The sequence below is a fragment of the Lycorma delicatula genome, chromosome 8, assembly GCF_047948215.1.
Source record: "Lycorma delicatula isolate Av1 chromosome 8, ASM4794821v1, whole genome shotgun sequence".
Classification (NCBI taxonomy): Eukaryota; Metazoa; Arthropoda; class Insecta; order Hemiptera; family Fulgoridae; genus Lycorma; species Lycorma delicatula.
Genome location: NC_134462.1, coordinates 136,296,368 through 136,318,966, shown reverse-complemented (window position 1 = coordinate 136,318,966; position 22,599 = coordinate 136,296,368). Strand labels below are relative to the sequence as shown.

Here is a 22,599-nt window from a genome sequence, read left to right as displayed (position 1 = left end):
TGAAGCACTTAAATATTTGATATTTCACTTATAATTAATCTAAAAAAAGATTTCAGAATTAATTTTAAATTAAGTTTAATTATATCAAAATAAAATATAGAAAGAACAAAATACTGGATACATTTATTAATAGTTATTTTCTTTTAACAGTGGGAAAGATGAGTTTACTTACAGATTGATTTTCCTCTTCTTTTATTAAAAGAGTATAAACACCACCAAATTCAATAAATACACTACTAGCAATTTCTTTTCCGTTTAATTGTAATTTATAACTGAAAAATGAAATTATATTATTATTGAATATGTTTAGATTATAATTTTAGTTAGATTACTGTTATTATACTTTTAATAAAACAATCTTTCCTTCTTAGGTTATCACTCTTAGAACATGGAGCTCTTAAAAATTAATGAAATAGTTAACAGAGTTTAGAACCATTCACTAAAAACATTATGTTTTAAAAACAATTTGTTTTTGTCTTTACAAATTTTTTTTTTTGTCAGGATAGAAAAAATTATTTATATATATATATATATATGTGTGTGTGTCAAGTATTAGAATCAATATCTTGGAAATGTCAGATTTTCATTAAATATATATGAAAATTTAGCTAGTTCAATTTTACAGTTTAGATTGTCTTTATTAATAATGCTGAGTTTATTATCACTTTTTATTTAAGAGAAATTTTAGACAAATATATAAAAAAGGATCTGGCTAAGAGTTCTGATTCCAATGGTGTCACTTTGACCGATTATAATTTACAATTTACAAAAATCATATAGTCATGGGAAAAATTATATTCCATACATCAGTTAAAGATTCAAGTGATATTATGATGTGCAGAGTTTTTATTATTTTTTTATTATAACATGGTAGGTAGGTGGAGAAGGACTCAGTGTTGATAAATTTCTTTAATTATTTAAATTTATAATGCTGATGAACACAGTGAGAAATAAGTGGAGTTCAATAACAATTTTATTTTCTACATGTACATCACAATCTGTTCAGCATATAAACAAGTATGTTCATATGTTGAACAGATTGGCCCAATAAGATGAGGACAATATGTATGACATATAAATAAGGTGAAGAAGTCTTGATTCAGCCCTAGATTCGTGGATGTGTATTTAATTGTACCCAAATCACCAAAGTACCCTGGTACCCAATGTCTAGTGTTCAACTGTATAACAGCTGATTTGCATGATAATTTTACCGCTATACCAACCCGGTGGGATTTCAATAAAAATATATCAAACAGAATTCTGTATCCCTTACCAAAGATATTTCTTATTATTTTTAATATTATTAAAAATAATAAGCACATTATTTATATTTAAGTTGCACTATTTAATTGAGGCAGTGTTGTTTGACAGCAGAAAGAGGTTCTCGGTAGTCTGTAGTTTCATACTCCTGACTCAAGTTTCTACTATTGACTGTGTAGAATCACCAGTCTTAGTTGCTATCTCTGACAGTAATGATGTTCACTATCTGACAGTAATGATATTCACAGCTGATGCCTGTAGTTGATGGATGAAGGTCTTTCTTGTAGGACTTAACTATACCTGCATTTTGGTGACTTGGCATACTGATAAATCACTGTATATTTGGCAGTGAATAGGCAGCAGGCCTATTCACTGTGAGTGGGAACATGGAATGCTCATTATTTTTTAAAATGGTTATGTGATTTTCACACAACTATGAGTCTTTTGACTCGTATAATTTTTTTGCTCCTTATACGAGCCAAAAGCCTATAATTATTATACTTGTAGAATATTATTATGCCTATAATTATTATACTTGTAGAACAACCTTATAAAGATTTAATTTTTTGTTAATTGTTAATGTTATTAAAAGTTGTTGCAATATAATTCAAATTAGATTTCTTTCAGCAATGTGGTAATGATTAAATGATAATTTGATTTACTGTGAGCACATTTTTCTACTTTTTTAAATTATCTATCTCTACCAGAGGCTAAATCGAAAACATTTTTATTACAAAAATGAAAAAACATTTAATTTTTCCTTTGTATTACCTATTCGACGGAATAGCTGTTGTTTTAGTAACGTGGTCTGATGTTAAAAGATTAAAGTTAAGAGTTTGGCTACCATCTGATGGTAACAGATTCAGAGTTGAATTTTTAGAAATATCATAAACAATTCTGAAACAAAAATAGTCATTATTAATAAACATGTAATAATTAATTTTAATACCTTAATTACAATTACTAATAATGTTATTTTTTTACAATCATTTGATTTTTTCTATATGTCACAGAAAAAATAAAAAGTCTTGCTTTTTGTGGGGCTAGAGAATAAATTGAAAATTCAATGCGATGGGAAAACTGGTCCCTCATCCACAATGAGGCTTTGTAGTGTGAGCCAGACTGTATAGGACAAATACCTTGGTGAGGTTCATTCAACTTCAGTGATAATAAATTTGTGTAAACTTTAGTTCTACAAATGTATTTCACCAGCTACATTTTATACAGATTATTTATGGCATATACACTAACATAAGGAATGTGCAGCTAAAATACTAGCTTGAGATTTTCAAACCCACCAGTCACATAACATGGTAACTTATCCCAAAGTTATTTTAATTCTAAAATATTTTATTTAATTAACTAAATATTTTATTTAATTAAGTTTTAAATGTAATTTTATTAATAAAAATATCATTAAATAAAAATTAAATAATTAAAAAGAGTTCCTTGGAATAGACTTTGGGTCTATGCCATTAGGTGACAAAGAAGAGAGCTGATGGGAAAAATGTTCAGTTAACCAATTATTTAACCAGTTACTCTAGATTCCAGGTCTTGAGTATCTCATACTGTAGAAAAATTTCTTTATATATTTTATATTGTTGTTAAATCACAGAATATATAATAAATTTTATGTCTTGGCTATTGTAATAATATTAGGGGTATTATTTTTTCCCGCTACAGTATTTTAAAAACCATACTCATGATGATAACACCATTATCCTATTAAATACCATTATCCTATTAAATAAATGTTTATATTAATTCACTAAGACTAATATAAACTTATTTTTATTTTAAAGCACTTTTGGTTATGTACCAAAGCAAAAAAGCCATACCAAAGCACAGGACATCTTATTTACTTATTAAATTCATTTTTTTAAGATACTGTATTTTTGCCATTCTATTCAGGACTTTGTAAATCATAAAACCAGCTTTAAAAAAATTTGCCTTTTACACTATTACTTCTATTTAGTTTTTCTCTCTAATAAGATATGAATTAATAATGTTGATCATTCATTTTACTTAATGGTGGATTTTACACCATTCAATATTCGTTACCACTTGCCGGTGACATCTTCCCAACAGTCTGAGAAAGAGAAATTATACCATCTGTAGCCATGTTTTATGTTTACAGCCATATATACAGATATCAGGTTATAATTTTATCACAAGAATTGCACTTATACGGAATATATTCAAAAAGTTACACAACACCATTATAGAGAAATGTGTTTAAATCAGTTAAATTGACTAAATTCAATTTTATAAATCTCTGTTTTTGGAACTACTTCCCAAATTTTTCTTCAGCCATGATTTCGCCATACAACTACAAAATTGTAAACTTTATAATTCACTGAAACTGGCCTGTCTAAAAATAATCAATTGTTTTATTTAAATGCTATGTTTCTATTCATAATTGTGGAATAGAAAAATTATCTTTAAAACTATAAACTTTTGAAAGACAAACTGAACCTTTTTTTAGATACTGCTTTTTAATATCTTACTTCAAAACATTTTTATTTGTAACGAGACTGGTGCTACTCTTCTAAATCTGGTATCACCTGATGTTACTGTAGAGAATTTTTGAGTGAGACATACAAATTATTAAAACTTGAAAGAGTTGGATTTGTACTATGTCTTTCCATTTACTATATCTTTATTGTATGTTTGTTTATTATTTCACAATGATCAAATGTATTAAGGTGTATTAAGTGTCTTTTTTTATATGTATAAAATATCAAGTTCTTGTCAGTGCTGGTGAATTTATGTTTATGCAAATAAGTTGAACTACTGGCATAGTTGTCATAATTGCTGACTATGTTGCTACAGAGGGCTTTCAAGTGTTTATTTATCTTTGTTTGATTTATGCAGAACATAGTCCAGTCTTTCCAGTTCTAAAATGGCAAACTCTAATGTAAAATGCTTTTCACTAAAAGTGATTTTTTCATTCTTTTAAAAACTGACTGAAATAAAATGTGTACAAAAATTTAGCAGTATTTAGCTTTTGCAATTAGTTTAGTAAATTATTTTTAATTTTTTATTTTTTGTTTCATTGTATTTGTAGATTGTAAACAATGTAATTGATAGGTTATTTTTTATTATTATTCATAAGAATTACCTTAACTGAGGAGACCCATCATCCGTTTTTTTGATTACATCAAATTCTCCAAGCCTGATAAATGAAAAATTTGTTGGAGTTTCTTTGGAGTTTGAAAATAAATATGAGACACTCTGTAAAATGATATTGACATATTTTTCTCACTTAACAAAAATGAAGATAACAATACACATAATAAAAATACACATATTATTCTAATAAAACCACAATATTGTTTAAAAGTAATAGCTTTTAAATTTTTCTCAAGAGCCCATTCAAATCTCCTTGTTTGGAAGAGGTAGGAAATGTACAGGAGAGTGAGTAAGACAGATGCGTAGGCATTGTAGTCTGCAGGAGAGATGGGATCAGTTTACAAAAGGCAGACGGACCTACAAACTGATCCTGGATCTTCAGAGATGGCTGTACCAAAAAAACAGGTAAGAGTTGACCCAGTTCTTTATTATTCATGGGTGTTTTAAAACATATCTGTTTGCGCAATGCTGAGATTCTCTGCAAAATGTGATATAAATGTGATGTGTGTGGTGAGGAGGATATCACAGAAACGCATGGTATACATGTGCAATTGTTTCCAGCAGTATAGGAAAACATGCAGGAGAGAATATGACATGCTTACCCCAGATATCATTGGGATTATGTGCTGTAGACTGAACTTATCTGGCTTCACCAATCATAAATTAAAGAAAGAGAAAGAAGCGAGGCAAAAAGCTTTTCTGGAAAAAATGCCTACATTAACAAATTTCTTTAAAAAGAGAGAGACACTTTCTATGGAAATTACACAACATGAGCAACACAGAAAAGGAAAAGAAGAAATCAACAACAGTATGCCCAACAATCGACTGAGAAAGAAAAAGAAGATGCTCAAATGCAAGAACAAGAGGAGCAGGAGCAACAAAACCTGCAACAGCCACGGCCAGAAGATAAGGAAAGAGTATATTTAGATGAAGTTAATAATATGTTGACTGTTAATTATGATGATCCTACATTATGGGGAAGATTAAGTGAAGATGAAATTGTAGATATAATGAAGCTATCTAACATAGATGCAAATATTCAAATACTGAACTTAACTGCATCTAAGTGGTCTTCAAATCGCAGAGCAGGTATGCTACGAAAATGATATTTTATAGGCATGTACTAAATTGAAAACAATAAAAAATTGATTTTATATTTCAAATTCTTCAGAAAACGGATTTTCATATCCGTTTATGAAAATTTGCTTTGAATAATAATTTATAAAGATGCTTTGATTAAAATTTACAAAGATAATTTTCAAAAGCCTGCAACAAAAGTTGAAGTTGAGGGGTTAAATGAGTTTAATTCACTGGAAACTGCTATTATGGTAGCATTTTGGAGCAAAATATTAGAAATCATAGATTATTGATAAACTTCTAGCAGAAGTACAAAAGAAAAAATGTGCCTAAATTTAAATGAAGACACAATTAGAAAGAATGCTGCAAAGTTGTGCGAAATGTATATGGATGATTTAGAAAATAATTTTATTGAAGAATGCCTTCATTTTAAACAGGTATATTTATTAGAAAATAAAGAAAATATATGTACTGCGGAACTTAAAATCTTTTTCAGCACTGAAAAGGATAAAAAATGACTTACGGTCTACTTTGGGACATAGCAAATTTATGTATTGAGTATTTATCTATAGAGTGACTTATTTAATAACTTAAATACGTGTGATATTATTAATCAATTTGCAAAAGAAAAAGCTAGGAAAATAAATGTATAAGTTACTTTTGTTTTTTGTTTACTATAAAGTTTGATTTTGTTCATATAGGTATTTTTAATTTTGTATGATTTTATGTTGTTTTTTTTGTGTAATGGTAATAAATTGACTTTTTCTAGTTCTGACACACTCCTGGTAGCCATTCTGTGCATTTTCTTATGAAGAGGGGCACATTATTTTTAGTAGCCAACGGGCACCAAATATCTTATGTTGGCCCTGGGCGATAACGCAGGGTAGTTCATCAATGTCATTATCTGAATCCGTTTCTATGGTGCCATTCTCATTTGCCTTTGCGTTAATCATATTGATTACAATATCTTCATCAATAGGGTATTCGCCTACTACCAAATCTTTGTCTATAGAAATATAATCTTAAAAAGTTACGTCACTGGGTACTTGCAAAACATCATTAACTAACTGCCATTTATTATCACAGACATCATCATCATTGCCATTACTGTCGCTAGAACAAAGGTTTTCACTGCTAGTTTGTTCACATTCCGACAAAATAACGGGTTGTTGGGGGTTAGTCCCATCATTCAAAGATTTTATAACTTCCCATAGACAATGAAGAAGCTTAATTTCTGGTTTGTGTTTCATTTCAACCATCTCTAATGTTTTTATTATAATCAATCCTTTTCCTGTACATTTGCTTAAAATTTTGTGTAATGCCCTGATCATTGATTGGAGTTTAGAAGTAAATTGGTGGAAAGAGAACGCATTTAATCGATAACAATTCCTGAGGAAATGATTTTGGATGTGCAGGGCAGTTGTCAATAATTGGAACAATCTTTTTATTTTTCGAATAATGATCCAATTTGAATAGTAATCACTAGTAACCCACGCTTTTCTATTGGCTTTGTACTGAATAGGCAAAGATTTAATGTTAGCAAAATAACATGGTTTTTTCGATCTCTTAACTATATGTTGATTTATACTTTTTTGTTATCGCATAGTACAGGAAGTGAATCATGCTTGTTTCATATTTCTGAACTGAAATATAAGATCGGTATTGTAGGTCTAATGTTAAAATCAGTTTTTATTCTATTTTTTGAAATAAACTAATCAAATTTTTTACTTTGACTTACAGGATTTTTGTTCATATAATGTTCATTTCCATAAAACGTAATACAATACGGCCAGGAATTAAAATAGATAATAAATAAATTTTCGAGTTACCTCCAACTAGTTTTCCAGCTACGCAGGTTCTGGGTATGTGTGTCTGAATAATGTGTAATTACATAGGCAAACAAAATTACTGCTACCAGCTTGCCAGGTCTGATTGTTTGAACCAAATTTCATAAATGATGATGCTCCTACTCTCATCCTTCAATTAGATGACAGAGAGTTTTATAAAAAAACAAGTATGTTAGATTTAAACTGTCTGTTTATTTAGTATAGTAATTTAGTAATTTTGTGTATTTTAAACTTTTCTCAAGTGTGAGGATGTGTTCTTTTTTTTATGAAGAATATTAGTTTGTAATTAGTAATAGTGGATTTGCAATTTGTAAACATGAGATGTTTTGCAAAATTCAGTGTTGCTGTTGAGGGCATTTAAGTCATGTTGGGATGTATAATAAAAACTTTCAGAATGAATTATAACTTCAAAAATCAGCAGTATAGTTTACTTACTTACTTTATTACTTTTACAGCCTTAATTATTGTTCTGCATAATTTTTACGGAATATAAAGTTATTATAATAATTTGTGTAAACTTACCTCCTCTTTATATAAGTTTAACAGTCCTTTATATTGTAGATCTGATGTTAATGATGGACAAGTAGATCTTTGTATTGTTACTGTAACATCGACAGTTTTACTATCACTTATCTTTAATGAAGTGAATTGTAATATACCTAATCTATCTATATTTCTTTGATAATTTTCATTATCAATAATAAATGAAACATTTCCACTACAATTGAATCCATTTATAATCCTCAATTGGGCTTCCCCGGCTTTCGGCAGTATTTCATAAGTGGGCTAGAATATTAAATACAAAATTTATTAATTCTAATATAGATATAACATTTTATTTAACACTACTGTTATTTATTATAAATAAATATAAAATTCACAGCTTTTCGTACTCCAGAAACTCTATAAAATTCACAGCTTTTCGTACTCCAGAAACTCAAAACTGGATATTGCATATTTTTTAGTTGTAGAAAATCACTAAGGAGAGGTTTTACATTTCAAATTTCCCAAATTTAAAAATATTAATTTGAAAATATCTTTGATGTAAATTTACTTTGTTATTCCAAATGACATTCCAAGTTTCAAAATTTGTACAGTTACCCCCTCATTCAGTACAAAAAAAGGAAAAAATTCATGGGTTTATAAAATTGAAATAGGATTAATTTAAATATAAAACTGTTAAAATAACACGCTAGTTTGATGTTTCTTGAGTGTAATTTTTTCTTAATTTTTATCTTTTATAAACATAAAAAATTATCAATTTGTTATATATACAGTATAGCAGTTTTTTAAATCATAAGAGATAGTAAAATAGCATCATCTTTACCTTTATATATCTTTATATATCAAATTTAAACAGTGACTTATGTGGCGAATTAATCATATTAATAACTTTTTTAGGAAGTTTTTCTGAAAATAGACAATGTAACATACATTTGTTAGTTTTTAACCACTATTAAAAATGAAGTGAATGATACATTTTTATTTTCAATAATTGTCATGTAGAAAAATGTCTTAATTCAGGTTGCATATAAAATTAAAATTTGTATGTCAATCTTTACTCCTCGTTCAGGTGTGGTATTTTTCAAAATTTCAAAATTTGCACCCCATATTCTCATGCACAAAATTTGAGCTTAAGTGTTGAACTAATCCACAAAAAAAAAATAAATATAAACAAGCGCATCAGTTTATTACTGGTATACAATGTATTCCAATGTTATACAGCTGTCGTATGTCAATATCCACTTCTGTACTGACATAATTGGTTTTCTCATAATATTACCCTGAAGTAATTAAAAAAAAAGATTCTTCAAATAAAATACTTATAATCTTACTTATTTGGCTACTTTCATAAATACAATTCATTTAAGATACAATAGAACTATAGAGTAGCATTTTTATTTATTTACTACAAATTTTTTAAATTATTACCTCAATTTTACTTTCAACCGCAGCTGCTAAAACAAATGATATAGCAACTAATAGACCTCCAGCAACCAATTTTTGTAATGATGTTCTCACGATGTATAATCTTGCTAGTATTGGGTAAATTACATAATTAAATATTGGTATGAATATTAAAATTAAAATTGGATTAATTACTTGCATTTGATCTGGTTTTATTACATAACTACCAATTTTTCCATTCATTCGTGTTGCTTGAAACGTCCATGATGTTCCCTGTTAAAAAGAAAATCCAAAATGTATTTGAGTGTTGCGTGTAATGTAATTGATATTGTTTTGCTTATAAAAAATAATACTAATGAAAATATCTACAACTATTTGTACTTTTAATTTTAAGAGTTATTTCAAAAACTACTGATGTGAAACTCATTGCTACTGGTATCTAATAGCTAAATGTATGTCAATAGTCAACTTGTATGTCAATGTATGTCAACTTATCTTTTCATATCATTTTTTAACTTTTTTCATGAGTTACATTTTTACCAACTTATTTTGTTGCTGTTTGCCCACGTATGTACAAATCAAGGACCATTTTTGTGCGGTCTGATTTTTATAATTAATTAAAGGAAGTGAATTAAAAGATATGATAGTAATGTATACTTAATGTTAAACTGAAACATAAGCCAGATTTTAACTTTAAAAAAATTATGTGAAAGGATAATCTTTTATTTTAGGTTAATTTTTTATTTCTCTAAAAAAGCAAGTAACCAAACAGCGTTAAAACACCATAGCACCCCTGCAACTCATAAAGTCATACAAATTATATTTAATATCCAATTTTTAGTTAGAGAAAATTATTTTAATTTAGCGAGTATAGATGATTTTTTTTTGTTATACAATACCTGTTGCTCAAATAATGACCAGAAAAATACTGTTGGAGAAAATAACAGAATTAGTGACATTACAATTTTTGTATCTTCAATCAATTCTTTACTGTACTTATCACTCGCATAATCAAGCCAGTGTTCATGTTTCTCAGAGCTTTTTATTTTTCTTATTACTGCATGCTGTAATAAAGAAAAGATATTATTATTTACTAGTGATTATAATTGTTTACTCATATTTCATACATTTATGAATAGGTAACAAAATACAGGGTCATTGAAAAAGGTTGCAGCAATTAAATAATTTGTATCTCAAACTGCAAGAGATAATCAAATGAGTATTTTTTTTTTAAATACACCAACTCAAAACGTTTTTTACCTACCTTAGAATGTTTTAATATGAGCTTATTTGGTCACTCATCCACCCATTAATAGACTTCTGCCCAGGTCCGCTGGATACTAGATCATGGATGGATACCAGTGTTCTTTGGTGGTTGGGTTTCAATTAACCTTATGGTGGTTCCAGTGGCTAAACGGAGAAAGAAAAAGAAAAGGTCCACTAGATCACCACAGGCAATCATAACCGCTGGATCAAAATTGTGGCAATAGCAGAGGTGATCCGTTGCCTTAAATCTTGTACATCCCTAATTTTTTCACTGTAAATAATGTTTTTAACATATACCATAGAAAAAAGTCTAGAGGTGTCAAATCTGGGCTTCTCAGAATCCAAAGCACAGGTTCTGTGCTTGGTAGTCCTAATTGTTGAATTGGTAGGGTGGTCCGACCCTACCAATTCAACAATTAGGAAATCTTTCATTGAGACCGTGTTTAATGCCTAGGCTAAAGTATAGGGCATACCATCTTGTTAAAACATTACAGCAACTTTCTTGTTCAGTTTGATCTGGGGGCTTTTTCATTTCCATGTAGCCAGATTCCTTAAACTGCTCATACCACTGTCTAATGATGTTTGCACGAGAGCGATCATTGACATAAACACACCGCAAAGTCCATTGAACAATTACAACTGATTTATACTCTGCATTGACATAAACACACCGCAAAGTCCATTGAACAATTACAACTGATTTATACTCTGCTACCTACAAAATACTGTAAAGTGGTGCAGAGGTGTTGTGCACATTGGCTCAAGGTCACGGTCGGTCACATCTAAAAAAATTGATACCCGATTCCAATTAATACTTTATTTCAATTACATAGGGAAATTATTTTTTTTTTCATTGCTTCAACCTTTTTCAATGACCCTGTAAATTAAATTAAATAATTTTAGAGTTACATAAAAATTCCCATTTTCATTACAGTTGAATGACATGTATATATAATACTGATATTATTCCTCATTCTAGCTACCAGAATACAAAGATGTAATTAGAATTTTTATACATTTTTTTTAGAATTAAATGAATCTGAAGTAGTTGAAGAAGCCAATAGGGTTCAAGGAATGCTTGCAATAACTTAAAATTACTTCATAGTATATTTATCATGAAGACTTTAATTCAAAACTGACTTTTCAATTGATTGTTGAAACTAAACTGACTTTTCAATTGATTGTTGAAACTAAACTGACTTTTCAATTGATTGTTGAAAATAAACTGATTGCCATGGCAACACAATACATCACAGAGCCTTCAGCAGTATATTATCTTCCTTTGTAAGTTACGAGTATATCATGATTAGTATTTTACAAGCAGAAGAACTTGATGCTATGATTTTATTTTTAATGGGAAAATAAACCAAACAGGAGCTCGTGGATGGAGTAAATATACTACTGATACCTGGATACCCTGGTATCATACATATGTACAGTATATATTTCTTATAGGTTAGAAAAGCATCACATGAAAATACATCACCATTTTGGGGTTGTTTCACATTTAAAGACACTATTCATTACTTCCAGTAGATTAGATGTTGAAGAAAAGCGATAGATTTATCATGATCCTGAAGGAAACTGTTACAAGGAGTGGAGTGTTCAGGCAATGGAGTGTTCCAACAAGTGGTGCCATGTCATACTGCCAAAAAAGTTGACAAGGTTCCTTTGGACCTTTTTGATCTACCCAGGGTCACTTGTTTCCTACCAGTGGTTGTACAAAGTGTAGTTACTAGTGAAACCATATCTTTTAATCCTTTCTAACACAAAATACATATTATTTGAATATCTCTATACTTATTCCCTCAAAATTTGTTCCATTAACTCAATTCCTTGGATAGATTTGTGTAGACTTGACATAATGATTATTAATTTTGTGTGATAGGATGATTTGTTTTATAAATTTATAATTTTTCTGTAAATGTTTACTTCTCATTTTTAAATTGCAGAGCAAGAGTAATAACAAATAATAACAAGATTTAGTATAAAAAAAGTAACATGAAAAATTTATCAAATTTTAAGGAAAGAATATTACTTACAACAGAACATTTTGTTACATCAACAATGATGTTTCCTGTTGGTTTCTTAACCTTGTACATAAATCTTCCAGCAACAAATATTACTATAACAAAAAAGAAATTATGTATTAAGTTTGTTTTACAGTTACCATTTTGTTAGTAAGAAATAAGCTTTTATAGCTTGTAAAGAAAACTATGCTTGACAAGAATTTAAATTTAGAGCCACCTACTGTAAGTTTACGATATTATATATCTTCCATATACTTATAAAGTCTAAATAAAAATTGACATTCTACTGAACACACCACATAACTTGTATGCCTATTAAATTTCATATACACATTTTTTTTTTTTAATATTATTTATCATATTTTTTTTTACAATCAGAGATTAATAATTATTAATAAAATATATTTCAATAGAAAAAAAGGAGATGCCTGATTCACATCAATGTGCCTTTCCTAAGATCCAAATATTTTATTAATTAAAATTTTATTTGGCTATAACTCTGGAACTGATGAAAATAATAAGAACATGATTTTTTTTAAATTTGGCCTTTTTTTGTATACTCTTGGTTCAGTTGATTGCAATCAAAAGGGGACGTGCACAACTAGATGTTACAACAGTCCTAAATCAAAAATTTCAAAATCCTATGGCTAATCATTTTTGAGTTGTGCGAGATACATATGAACACACAGGTTCACAAAATCTGAAAACCAAACTTTTTTTTGCAATCACAATAATTTTTTTTTACTTTGTACAAGGAAGTAAAAAAATAATCATAACATTTTCATTTAATTTTTTTAAAGATATTTTTGAGATGCATCCATTAATTAATTCATTTAATATTGTTGTATTATTTAATATTCTTGTATTCAAATTTAAGAAAAAACTATTATTTATGTAAAACAAGTTTTGTATTTTTACAAAACTCTTATGGTAACAAATATCCCTGTCAACTGTTTGATATACATATACACACAGAGAACATTTTTTTTTATTTAAGTACCATACATTATTAATTTTTATGTGAAATTATTCAAACAGATTGTTTTTAATTTTTTTTTAATTTCTGAACGTAACACACTGTTCTGGTTAAGAATTATTTGTTTATTTTACCTTCACTTACATAATGAGACAACCATAAGAATTGCTGGAATACCAAAAGCCAGAGGATAACAAGTGTCTTGACCCAAACATTTCACATCCTCTCGTAGTTCTGGAGTTAAAAATGTCGATATAAGACTTCCTGCATTGATTGAAAAATAAAATACTGAAAAGAATTGTTGTAACTGGTATTCTTGTTCTGGAAGAACGAATTGATCTCCTCCAAATGAAGAAACACATGGCTTAATTCCTCCTGTTCCCATTGCTATTAGCAGTAAGCCTAGCAATGAAAAAACACTGAAAATAAACTAAATTATGTAAATATACTAATAAAAACAGTAAATATACAATTTATTATGGGAAAAAGAGAAAAAAAGGTTCATATCATTTCTAAGATTTTATAAAAGAGTTCTTTGTCAGAGGCTCCAAATTAATTAAAAAAACTATAAATCATTTCAAGTTAATTTTAAGCAACCTATCAAGGAAGTGTCGTTCTTCTCCCTTACTGTTTAATCTAATTAGGTACATTCTACTAATTAGGTACATATTTTAATTGCTTGTTCCACTTAAAACATAAATTATTCTAATCTAGTAAATTATTCTAATCTTTTAAACAAACTATCAAGGATCTTTCTCTTAGCTGATTGAATCAAAATTAAGCGGTAGAGGTTCACAAACATATTATACTTCTGACATGCTTCAATCAGACAAATATTGAATTGGAGTGAATTTGATTGAATGTTTTTGTTTTTTATTATTATTCATAAAGTTACATAATGCTACATCTCTATAACTTTTATAATAATTATCTAATTCTTATACGTCTATAAATCTTATAAGTCTTTATAATATATATTTTCTATAAACTGTATCAAATGAAATTAATTTTTCATATAATTTCTTTATATTTTATAGTATATTTTATAGACTACCTTTAATTAAATTTTTAGTGATTATATGATAGAAGTTTTTGGTTAACAAATATAGTTTATAATATATATTGTTATAGAAATCTTAAACTATATTTGTTAACCAAAAACTTCTATCATATAATCACTAAAAATTTAATTAAAGGTAGTCTATAAAATATAAAGAAATTATATGAAAAATTAATTTCATTTGATACAGTTTATAGAAAATATATTTTCGTAACTTAAAATATTATCTTTTTAATAGAAGTAATGAGCTACCATAATTATTACATTTTAAAAATAAAATAGTATCACATACTGTTCTGAAGAACCGAGGAAACCGAATCCTGTTGAAGCAGCAGATATAGTTATACTACCCAATGCGTACACTATTGATAAATATAGAATTGTTCTGAAAAATAAATTAGATAATATCAATACATTTTATTATTAGATAATAAATTTACTTCTATTAAATAATATAAAATTATCTGTATTTTACTGAAGTTTAAGTAATTATTTTTCTGAGTGGCAAACCAAATAACCATAGGAGATATCTGTACACTCAGAATGTAGAACCGTCAATTGATTTCCTAAATGTTCAGTTATGTTTCCGATGATGACTTTCAGCTTGACTGAAAGCTGTACACTCAGAATGTAGAACCGTCAATTGATTTCCTAAATGTTCAATTATGTTTCCGATGATGACTTTCAGCTTGACTGAAAGCTGTACACTCAGAATGTAGAACCGTCAATTGATTTCCTAAATGTTCAGTTATGTTTCCGATGATGACTTTCAGCTTGACTGAAAGTCATCATCGGAAACATGGTTGGCATGGTTCCATGGTTGGCATGGAAAGTCATCATCAGCAAGCTGATGATGACTTTCCATGCCAACCAAACTTCATCAATTACACACACCACCGTGGATTTTCTGCTAGTCCTTAAGATTGTTCTGTTATCTAATTAGATAACTAACAATAGTGATTAAAAAGGTTTTTTTTACTTTTAGAAGTAAACCACACCTAATTTGATTCATATGATATTCTTAAAGTCTAAATATGTTTTTTTAATTCAAGCTTTAGGCAGCAGCTATATATTTCCTTGATCAAGTTCTCTGGATTATCTGCTGCTAGTTAGACTTTTGACTTCTCTTTTGGCAGAATAGATGTGATCTGACTAAAACTACAACTAATGTTTTAGAATTAACTTTTTACTTAATATAATATGCAATATTATGTGTTAAATGCTAACAATAACTTCTGTAAAGTATCATGAGGTACATGAACTTCATAATTTACTTTAGCTTTGCATTCTGCTTAGTGCTCATGAAGCCTAATCTCAGATGGATAATTTACCTATAAGTGTTTCGCTACATATAGTTGAAGCAATATTAACCTGCATGTTGTGTAGATAAATGCATTTATAATTCATTTATATAATTGATAGTTTGATAAAGAATTTGATTGATTAACAGCCACAAGTTTTACATTTACAAAAAAATAATACCACTTTTTTCTTAAAGTGCTATTTGAGTATTGCCGAAAAATGCACTTGAAGAGTGCATTATATATTTCAGTTTGAATTTGATGACATACTCTTGGTAAATCAACCATTAGCAAATTTATTGTACTTGATATCTTTAAATACTACTTTGAGTCAATTGTACATGTTCCTATGTGTACATTGCAGTCTGTTCAATTACTGAACAATAAGCGACCAATTATGGCCCAATAATATGAGAACGATATGTATGACATATAAATGGTCATGTACAGTCTCAGGCTGACCATTCCTGACCATTCCATTTATTTTTATAAAATAAATGTTATAATAAATTTCAAATTTTTAAAATTCTTTTAAAAATTTTAACTGTGATGTAAATTATCAATTTTAAATTACCAGTACACAGGCTATTACTTTTTTTAACTTGTGAATTAATTCACCACATTAGAATATAAAAATTAAAATTTATAGTGCATGAAAAATGCCACGCCTCACTGGGATTCGAATCCAGGACCTTTGGATGAAAGGCCAGAATACTACCACTCTGCCATGCAGTTGTAGATTTTTTGTTGAAGATATTTATTTTAAATAATTAGAAAATTAATTTTAATGAATAAGACCTTGATACTTGATGCAAGTAAAAAATTGAAAGATAATACTAAAATATCTTACTTGTATTTTCCTAGAAAGGAATCTGCCAAAATCGCACCAAATAGAGGGAAAAAGTAGCATAATGTTACAAATATATGATATATTAGTGTCGAGTCTGTTTCTGAGTATCTCAGCTTATTTTGTAAATAAAGTGACAATATTGCTGAAATGAGAAAAAAGTATTGAAAAGAGTATGAAAACAGTATTTAAAGATGTTCAAAAGGTCACACAAGCTAGTTTTAAAATATAAATAATTTTAACAAAAGATCAAATTTAATTAAACTTTACAATAAACCAAACAAAAAGACTGCATTAAAATATTACTTTTAACAAAGAAAGAAACATTAACTCATCAATTTTTTTTTTAAATATTACTAATTTGATAAATTTGAATTTACTGTGTATTCATTTTACGTACACTTAAATTTATTCTCAAAGTTTTATCAATTAATGCCTTCAAAACTCTTATTTTACTTTTATTGATTCTTAATAGTCACATAGGTGCGTTAATTAACTTATTCAATTATATTTTTTATGTATTAATACTGCATTGGTCATGGCATTTCCTTTGATACTATGCTGGAACAGTACTTTTTTGTTACTTAAGGAGTAGCATACTTACCTCTCCTATTGTAATCTAATAATGTATAATTATTATACATATATATATATAATCCATTTGAAAAAATAGCTTAAAACTACCAAATTGATGTTATCTTAGTAAGTTTGTGCACTATTTGAATTCAGTGTTTGGGTAATCTCAGATTGTTTTTAGTTTTGAGAGAAAAACCCATTTGTTGAGAAATTTCTCAGGTTGCTTTTGTGTAGATTGTGTCAATGAATGATGAATTTTTTGCAAAACTAACTGTAAAGCCTTTTTTGCATTCTAAATGTGGTTTAATCATCAGACATTATGCCTTAAATCTATTTTTGGGTTTTGATCTTTACCTGCTTAGTGACAGCAAAATAATTACCGTACCTAAATCCCTGAAATGAAATTTGACTTTTACATTATTTTAGGTACATGCAATGAATGCTTTCAATATACTGATAAAATATAACATTAATTTTAATTTATATTATTTACTTAAAATTAAGTAATATTGTTTAAGTTAGTGAAAATACTAAAAATACTAAAATACTAAAATTTGGCCAACCTGCTTTATTGCAAGCATTTTATTACATATTTGATGTACATTTATATGTAATTATTTTATTTTATAAATGCTACAGAAATCTTTTTAACTAATGTTTAAATTATTTCTTCTTTGATTTCAAATCCATAATTTTAATTTATTAAAAAAAAAAGTAAAAAAATAATGTAAAAAGAGTAGTGCTTGAGAAAATTTTCTTGTGTAAAATTAGTAAGGAAATAGGTTAATTTTAATAAATAAAACATATATAAATTTCTATGTGACATTGAAATTATGATTTATAAAGTGTATGCACATTGTTAAATAGTAGATTATTAACAATAGTTCTGTTATGTTTTCGAAAACTAACATTTTTAGCTTATTTCAACAGTATTCATTTTATTAAAGATGTTTTTTTTTGTAATTTAGTTTAATAGTTTATCATCTTAGTTAGCTATATATTTCTATTAATGATATTAAAGATTATCTTACTTCTCATTCCATAGTACGAGAATCTTTCACAGAATTCATTACTGATAATGAAGAATACAGACTTTGGATATTTCAGTTTCTGAAAGTAAAATAAATTAATAATGTATTATAATTAATTATAATGCATTATAATATATATACTATAATGTATACTATAATTAATGCACATAGTTAATTTAGAATGAATAGTTGAAAATCAGGTATACATAAAAATACAAGGGTCATTCTATCTTACTAAACATGAAATTCTTTTTCATATTGGACATTTCTATAAAATAGAGCTGGTGGATTTGGATTTGCATTAAAAATGAAATCAAGGGCAGTAAAGTGGTGAAGATGTTGGAGAATTCTTTTGACGAAGAACTACTGGTGTACATTACACCAGTAGTTTAAGGTTGCTACATACGCTTTATGCAAATAAAAATTGTAGGATTACGACTAGATAGTTCAGTCTTATTCATCATCCTGGTGATGTTCATGGCAAAATGTTCATGTCAGACAAAAGAGAAAGTTAAAGTTAAAGTACGTGATCAGTTGTCGGCAGACGTGACTTTTGCTTTAACTGATCACGTACTTTGGGAGAAGAGAAAGAAAATAATGGAAATTTTGAAGAACATTTTGAGGAGCAGTATAAAAACGCAATCAAAGTTTGTAGTGAAGAGAAGTACCACTTTGGATTTTATGTTCATTAATGACTTGGTATTCACCAATTTTGTGTCCCACTAGAGTTAGACATATATATATTATTTATTGATTGTGTGTTTATTAAATTTTAATTTATTTTGTATCACCTTATTTATTGATTGTGTGTTTATTAAATTTTAATTTATTTTGTATCAAGGTGAAGAAATAATAAATTAATATATAATCAATATAATATTATATTAATATATAATATTAATATTATTATATTAATTAATATAATTAATTAATATCATAATTTTATTAATACCTTTGGATTTTCCACATCAGCAGCTCCATTAGCAGTTGACCCATATTGTGGTTCTAAAAACAAAATTAATAGAAATGTATTATATAGAAGTAGGTGATAAATTTGATGTCATTAAAAAAATTAATAATTTTACATAATTTTCATCTCTTACTGTTACCCCGGTACTGTTAAGTGATAAATAAATGTTGTACTACTGCATATTACATTTTTAAAGGCAATTTGTTGAGGTGCAGTACATAAAAAAGCAGTAATGCTCTTTAACTTCAATTTAAAACTGGTAAGTAACTTTTAATGATTAACTAAATGTTAATAAGTTAACAAGTTGTCTATTAAAAGTTAGGCAGCCAATTTAAATTACACTTCACTATTAATTTTTTACTAATCTCTCCCGTGAGAGATTAAGATTAACCATCTCTTATGGTCTGGGATGTATGCACACACACACACGCACACATACATATATGCAATAATTACTTGACTTTCTTCAAGTGACGAAAGCCAGCCCACACCAGCCACATTTTGTATGTTTATAGGACACTTTCACTTTTAGTTTATTAAATTGTATTTCAATAAAAAAAAATTATTGAAATTGTGCCAAATCTTAAGTATCAAGGTTTTTGCAAAAGAAATATCAATTTTTATTAATAAAATTAGAACTATTACTTTATGTGCGTGTGCGTGTGCACGCACACATTTAAAATGAATATATATTTTGTTCAGAAATACTATTTATCTCATTCAACATTACCTACATATCTGCTACAAGTGTTCCTTTATATGATTAGAAATTCAATTCAAGTAATCATCCATGTACGAAAACATTATACTTACGATATTTTTTAAATATAGTTATGTGCTCCATGTTAACGTTAAACCTCATCTACTCTAGATAAAATATATTGTTGGTTGCACTACATTAATGAAAAGTTACTAATGCATTAATAATTACTTAATGCGGTAATGTTTCTATGGAGATTTCATGAATAAATTTTCTAAATCAGATATGCAAATAAGTTTTAATTAAAACAGCTACGTGTTATACATACTAGGTTTAAAGTTTACAATTACTTTTGTAAATAAAAAATTTCTTCTAAGCTAAAAAAAAATATTAGAACAAAATTTTGACATTATATTTTATGAATTTTAATTTTTTTTTAGAAATTTGCATTATAATTTTTTTTTCATTTATCTAGTATGAAGAGTTATTTTAATATTTTAGTGTATCAAGAGATCATTAACTAAATTGCGCAAAGATTTATGTCAAAAGTGATATAAATAAAGCTTAGCCCATTCTTGTCAAGAACATGGAAAGCATACAGACTTTGACATCTATCATGTTTTACCACAGTCATTCCAGCGAGATCAAGTTTATTAAAAATATTTTTTTGTTAGCTTTTGTTTATAAGAATCCAAGATTTCGTTTATAAAATTTCTTTATATATTATCAAATCCAGTATTTTGATATTTTGTTACAGCTGTACACAACTGATAAATGCCCAACAACAGTTACTGATGGTCAGAACTAGAATAAGAACTGAAATAAATATTAATAAGCTGTAGTGTAAATATAATCTGTGTAAGAATGACAATCCTAATACTTCTATATATAATTAAGTTTCTACTAACTGAACCATTGACATAGTTACCTAAGGACTGGTTTTCCCTGATCTCACGCATATTTTTCCCATTGACCTGTGTAAATTTAATGTTATTTCAAGTCTTTTCTTTTTCTGCATATTTTTAGTTCTTTAGTGTTTTATTAATTCAGTACTTTTATTTTAATTTTTGTTAATTTTCAGTATATTTTAAAATTATTGCCCCTCTGACTGAAGGGAAGATCTTGGTCAATGATCTTGGTCTCCTTACAAAGAGGAAAAAAGGAGGTTCACCAACGTTCTTGGTGTGGCGAAACCAAAAAAGGAAATTAATTCTCGAGAGAGAGTTGCTGGAGATGTTGGCTCTGTTTTCTTTTTCTATTGCTCAGAGCCAACATCTCCAGCAACTCTCGCTCTCATCTCACAGCTCATATGAACCAGTTGTGGAAGTTTATTTGTCAAATCTATGCAAATTCCTGTGATTTGGCTGTGACTTCATCTTCTTTTATGCCTTTTTTTAGTTCATGAGGCAGAGAATCTTTCTTTTTCCTGTTTAACCTCCGGTAATTACCTTTCAGATAATGCTTCAGAGGATGAATGAGGGTGATATGTATGAATGCAAATAAAGTGTAGTCTTGTACAGTCTCTTGTAGACTGTTCCTGAGATGTGTGGTTAATTGAAACCCAACCACCAAAGAACACCGGTATCTACGATCTAGTATTCAAATCCATGTAAAAATAACTGACTTTACTTGGACTTGAACGCTGGAACTATCAACTTCTAAATCAGCTGATTTGGGAAGATGCATTCACCACTAGACCAACCTGGTGGGTTTGAGGCAGAGAATCTATCTAGGGATTTTATTACAGGAGACCACGTTTTCATCATCTATGGTATAAATGCCATCAGTAGACTGCCAGCACCCCAGGTGTCGCTACAAAGACCAGAAGGTTGGACTATACAATGTTGACTATACAAGGGTATACACTGACACTGAATAATCGCATTAAAATTATTTAAACTATCTTAATATTCCCACAATTTTCAAGAATCATGAATCCAGTTGATGATTATTGAAATGTGATTAATGGGTTTACACTTGTTTAGTTTGGGAAAATGGATTTGGGTTAATGCAGAAATTTAAGAATGTCATTTTTGTATATCGGTTATTTAGGTTTCCTTTTTTAAGTGTTGAATCACATAATATAAAGTGACGTATTTAAGATTTAAACACATTTTTAGATTTAAATTTAATTAGGCTTTACCATTTACTCAATTAAGACTGTGATTAGTGAGTGAGTGAGTGATAAATTTGTCTTATCTTTTTGCTAATTAGTTGTAGTTAATTTTTTTTTTAAATCTTTGCATGTTACAAAAAGAAATACTACCAGCTTTACTTGAAAGCAGTATTATTAGCTAGCAAAAATTAACAGTAAATCTTTAATAATTATTGTATAAAAAGTTTTTCAAATTTTTATTTTTATTAGATGGTTTTACTGTTGTCATATCAGTCTATTTTAAGTAGGTACTGAGGATATTCATTAAGTGATCTGAAACTTTTTTATATACATTAAAGATAACATGTTTTATAAGTGACAGATCTATGTAACACAATTGTTTACAACATACCATTTTCTATATCTTGTATTATCTATTACCTAGCAAAAATAAACAGTAAATCTTTAAGAATTATTGAAAAAAAAATGTTTGTTTTAAATTTTTATTTTTATTAGACGGTTT

At 27.9% G+C, this 22,599-nt stretch overlaps 1 protein-coding gene across 1 annotated transcript in view; it reads right to left on the bottom strand.

The window, feature by feature from the left end:
* Positions 1–20,204, bottom strand: part of LOC142329540 (uncharacterized) — a 137,525-nt gene extending 117,321 nt beyond the window's left edge. The window contains exons 1-13 of the mRNA XM_075374212.1: positions 20,095–20,204; positions 19,264–19,316; positions 18,312–18,390; positions 16,708–16,849; positions 14,849–14,941; positions 13,641–13,915; positions 12,533–12,615; positions 10,124–10,288; positions 9,249–9,497; positions 7,839–8,102; positions 4,382–4,494; positions 2,032–2,157; positions 173–272 (exon numbers count right to left, since the gene is read on the bottom strand). Of these exons, the coding sequence (XP_075230327.1) occupies positions 173–272; positions 2,032–2,157; positions 4,382–4,494; positions 7,839–8,102; positions 9,249–9,497; positions 10,124–10,288; positions 12,533–12,615; positions 13,641–13,915; positions 14,849–14,941; positions 16,708–16,849; positions 18,312–18,390; positions 19,264–19,316; positions 20,095–20,143 (1,791 nt within the window). The 5' untranslated portion in view covers positions 20,144–20,204. The remainder of the gene's footprint in view (positions 1–172; positions 273–2,031; positions 2,158–4,381; positions 4,495–7,838; positions 8,103–9,248; positions 9,498–10,123; positions 10,289–12,532; positions 12,616–13,640; positions 13,916–14,848; positions 14,942–16,707; positions 16,850–18,311; positions 18,391–19,263; positions 19,317–20,094) is intronic.
* Positions 20,205–22,599: the final 2,395 nt, after the last annotated feature.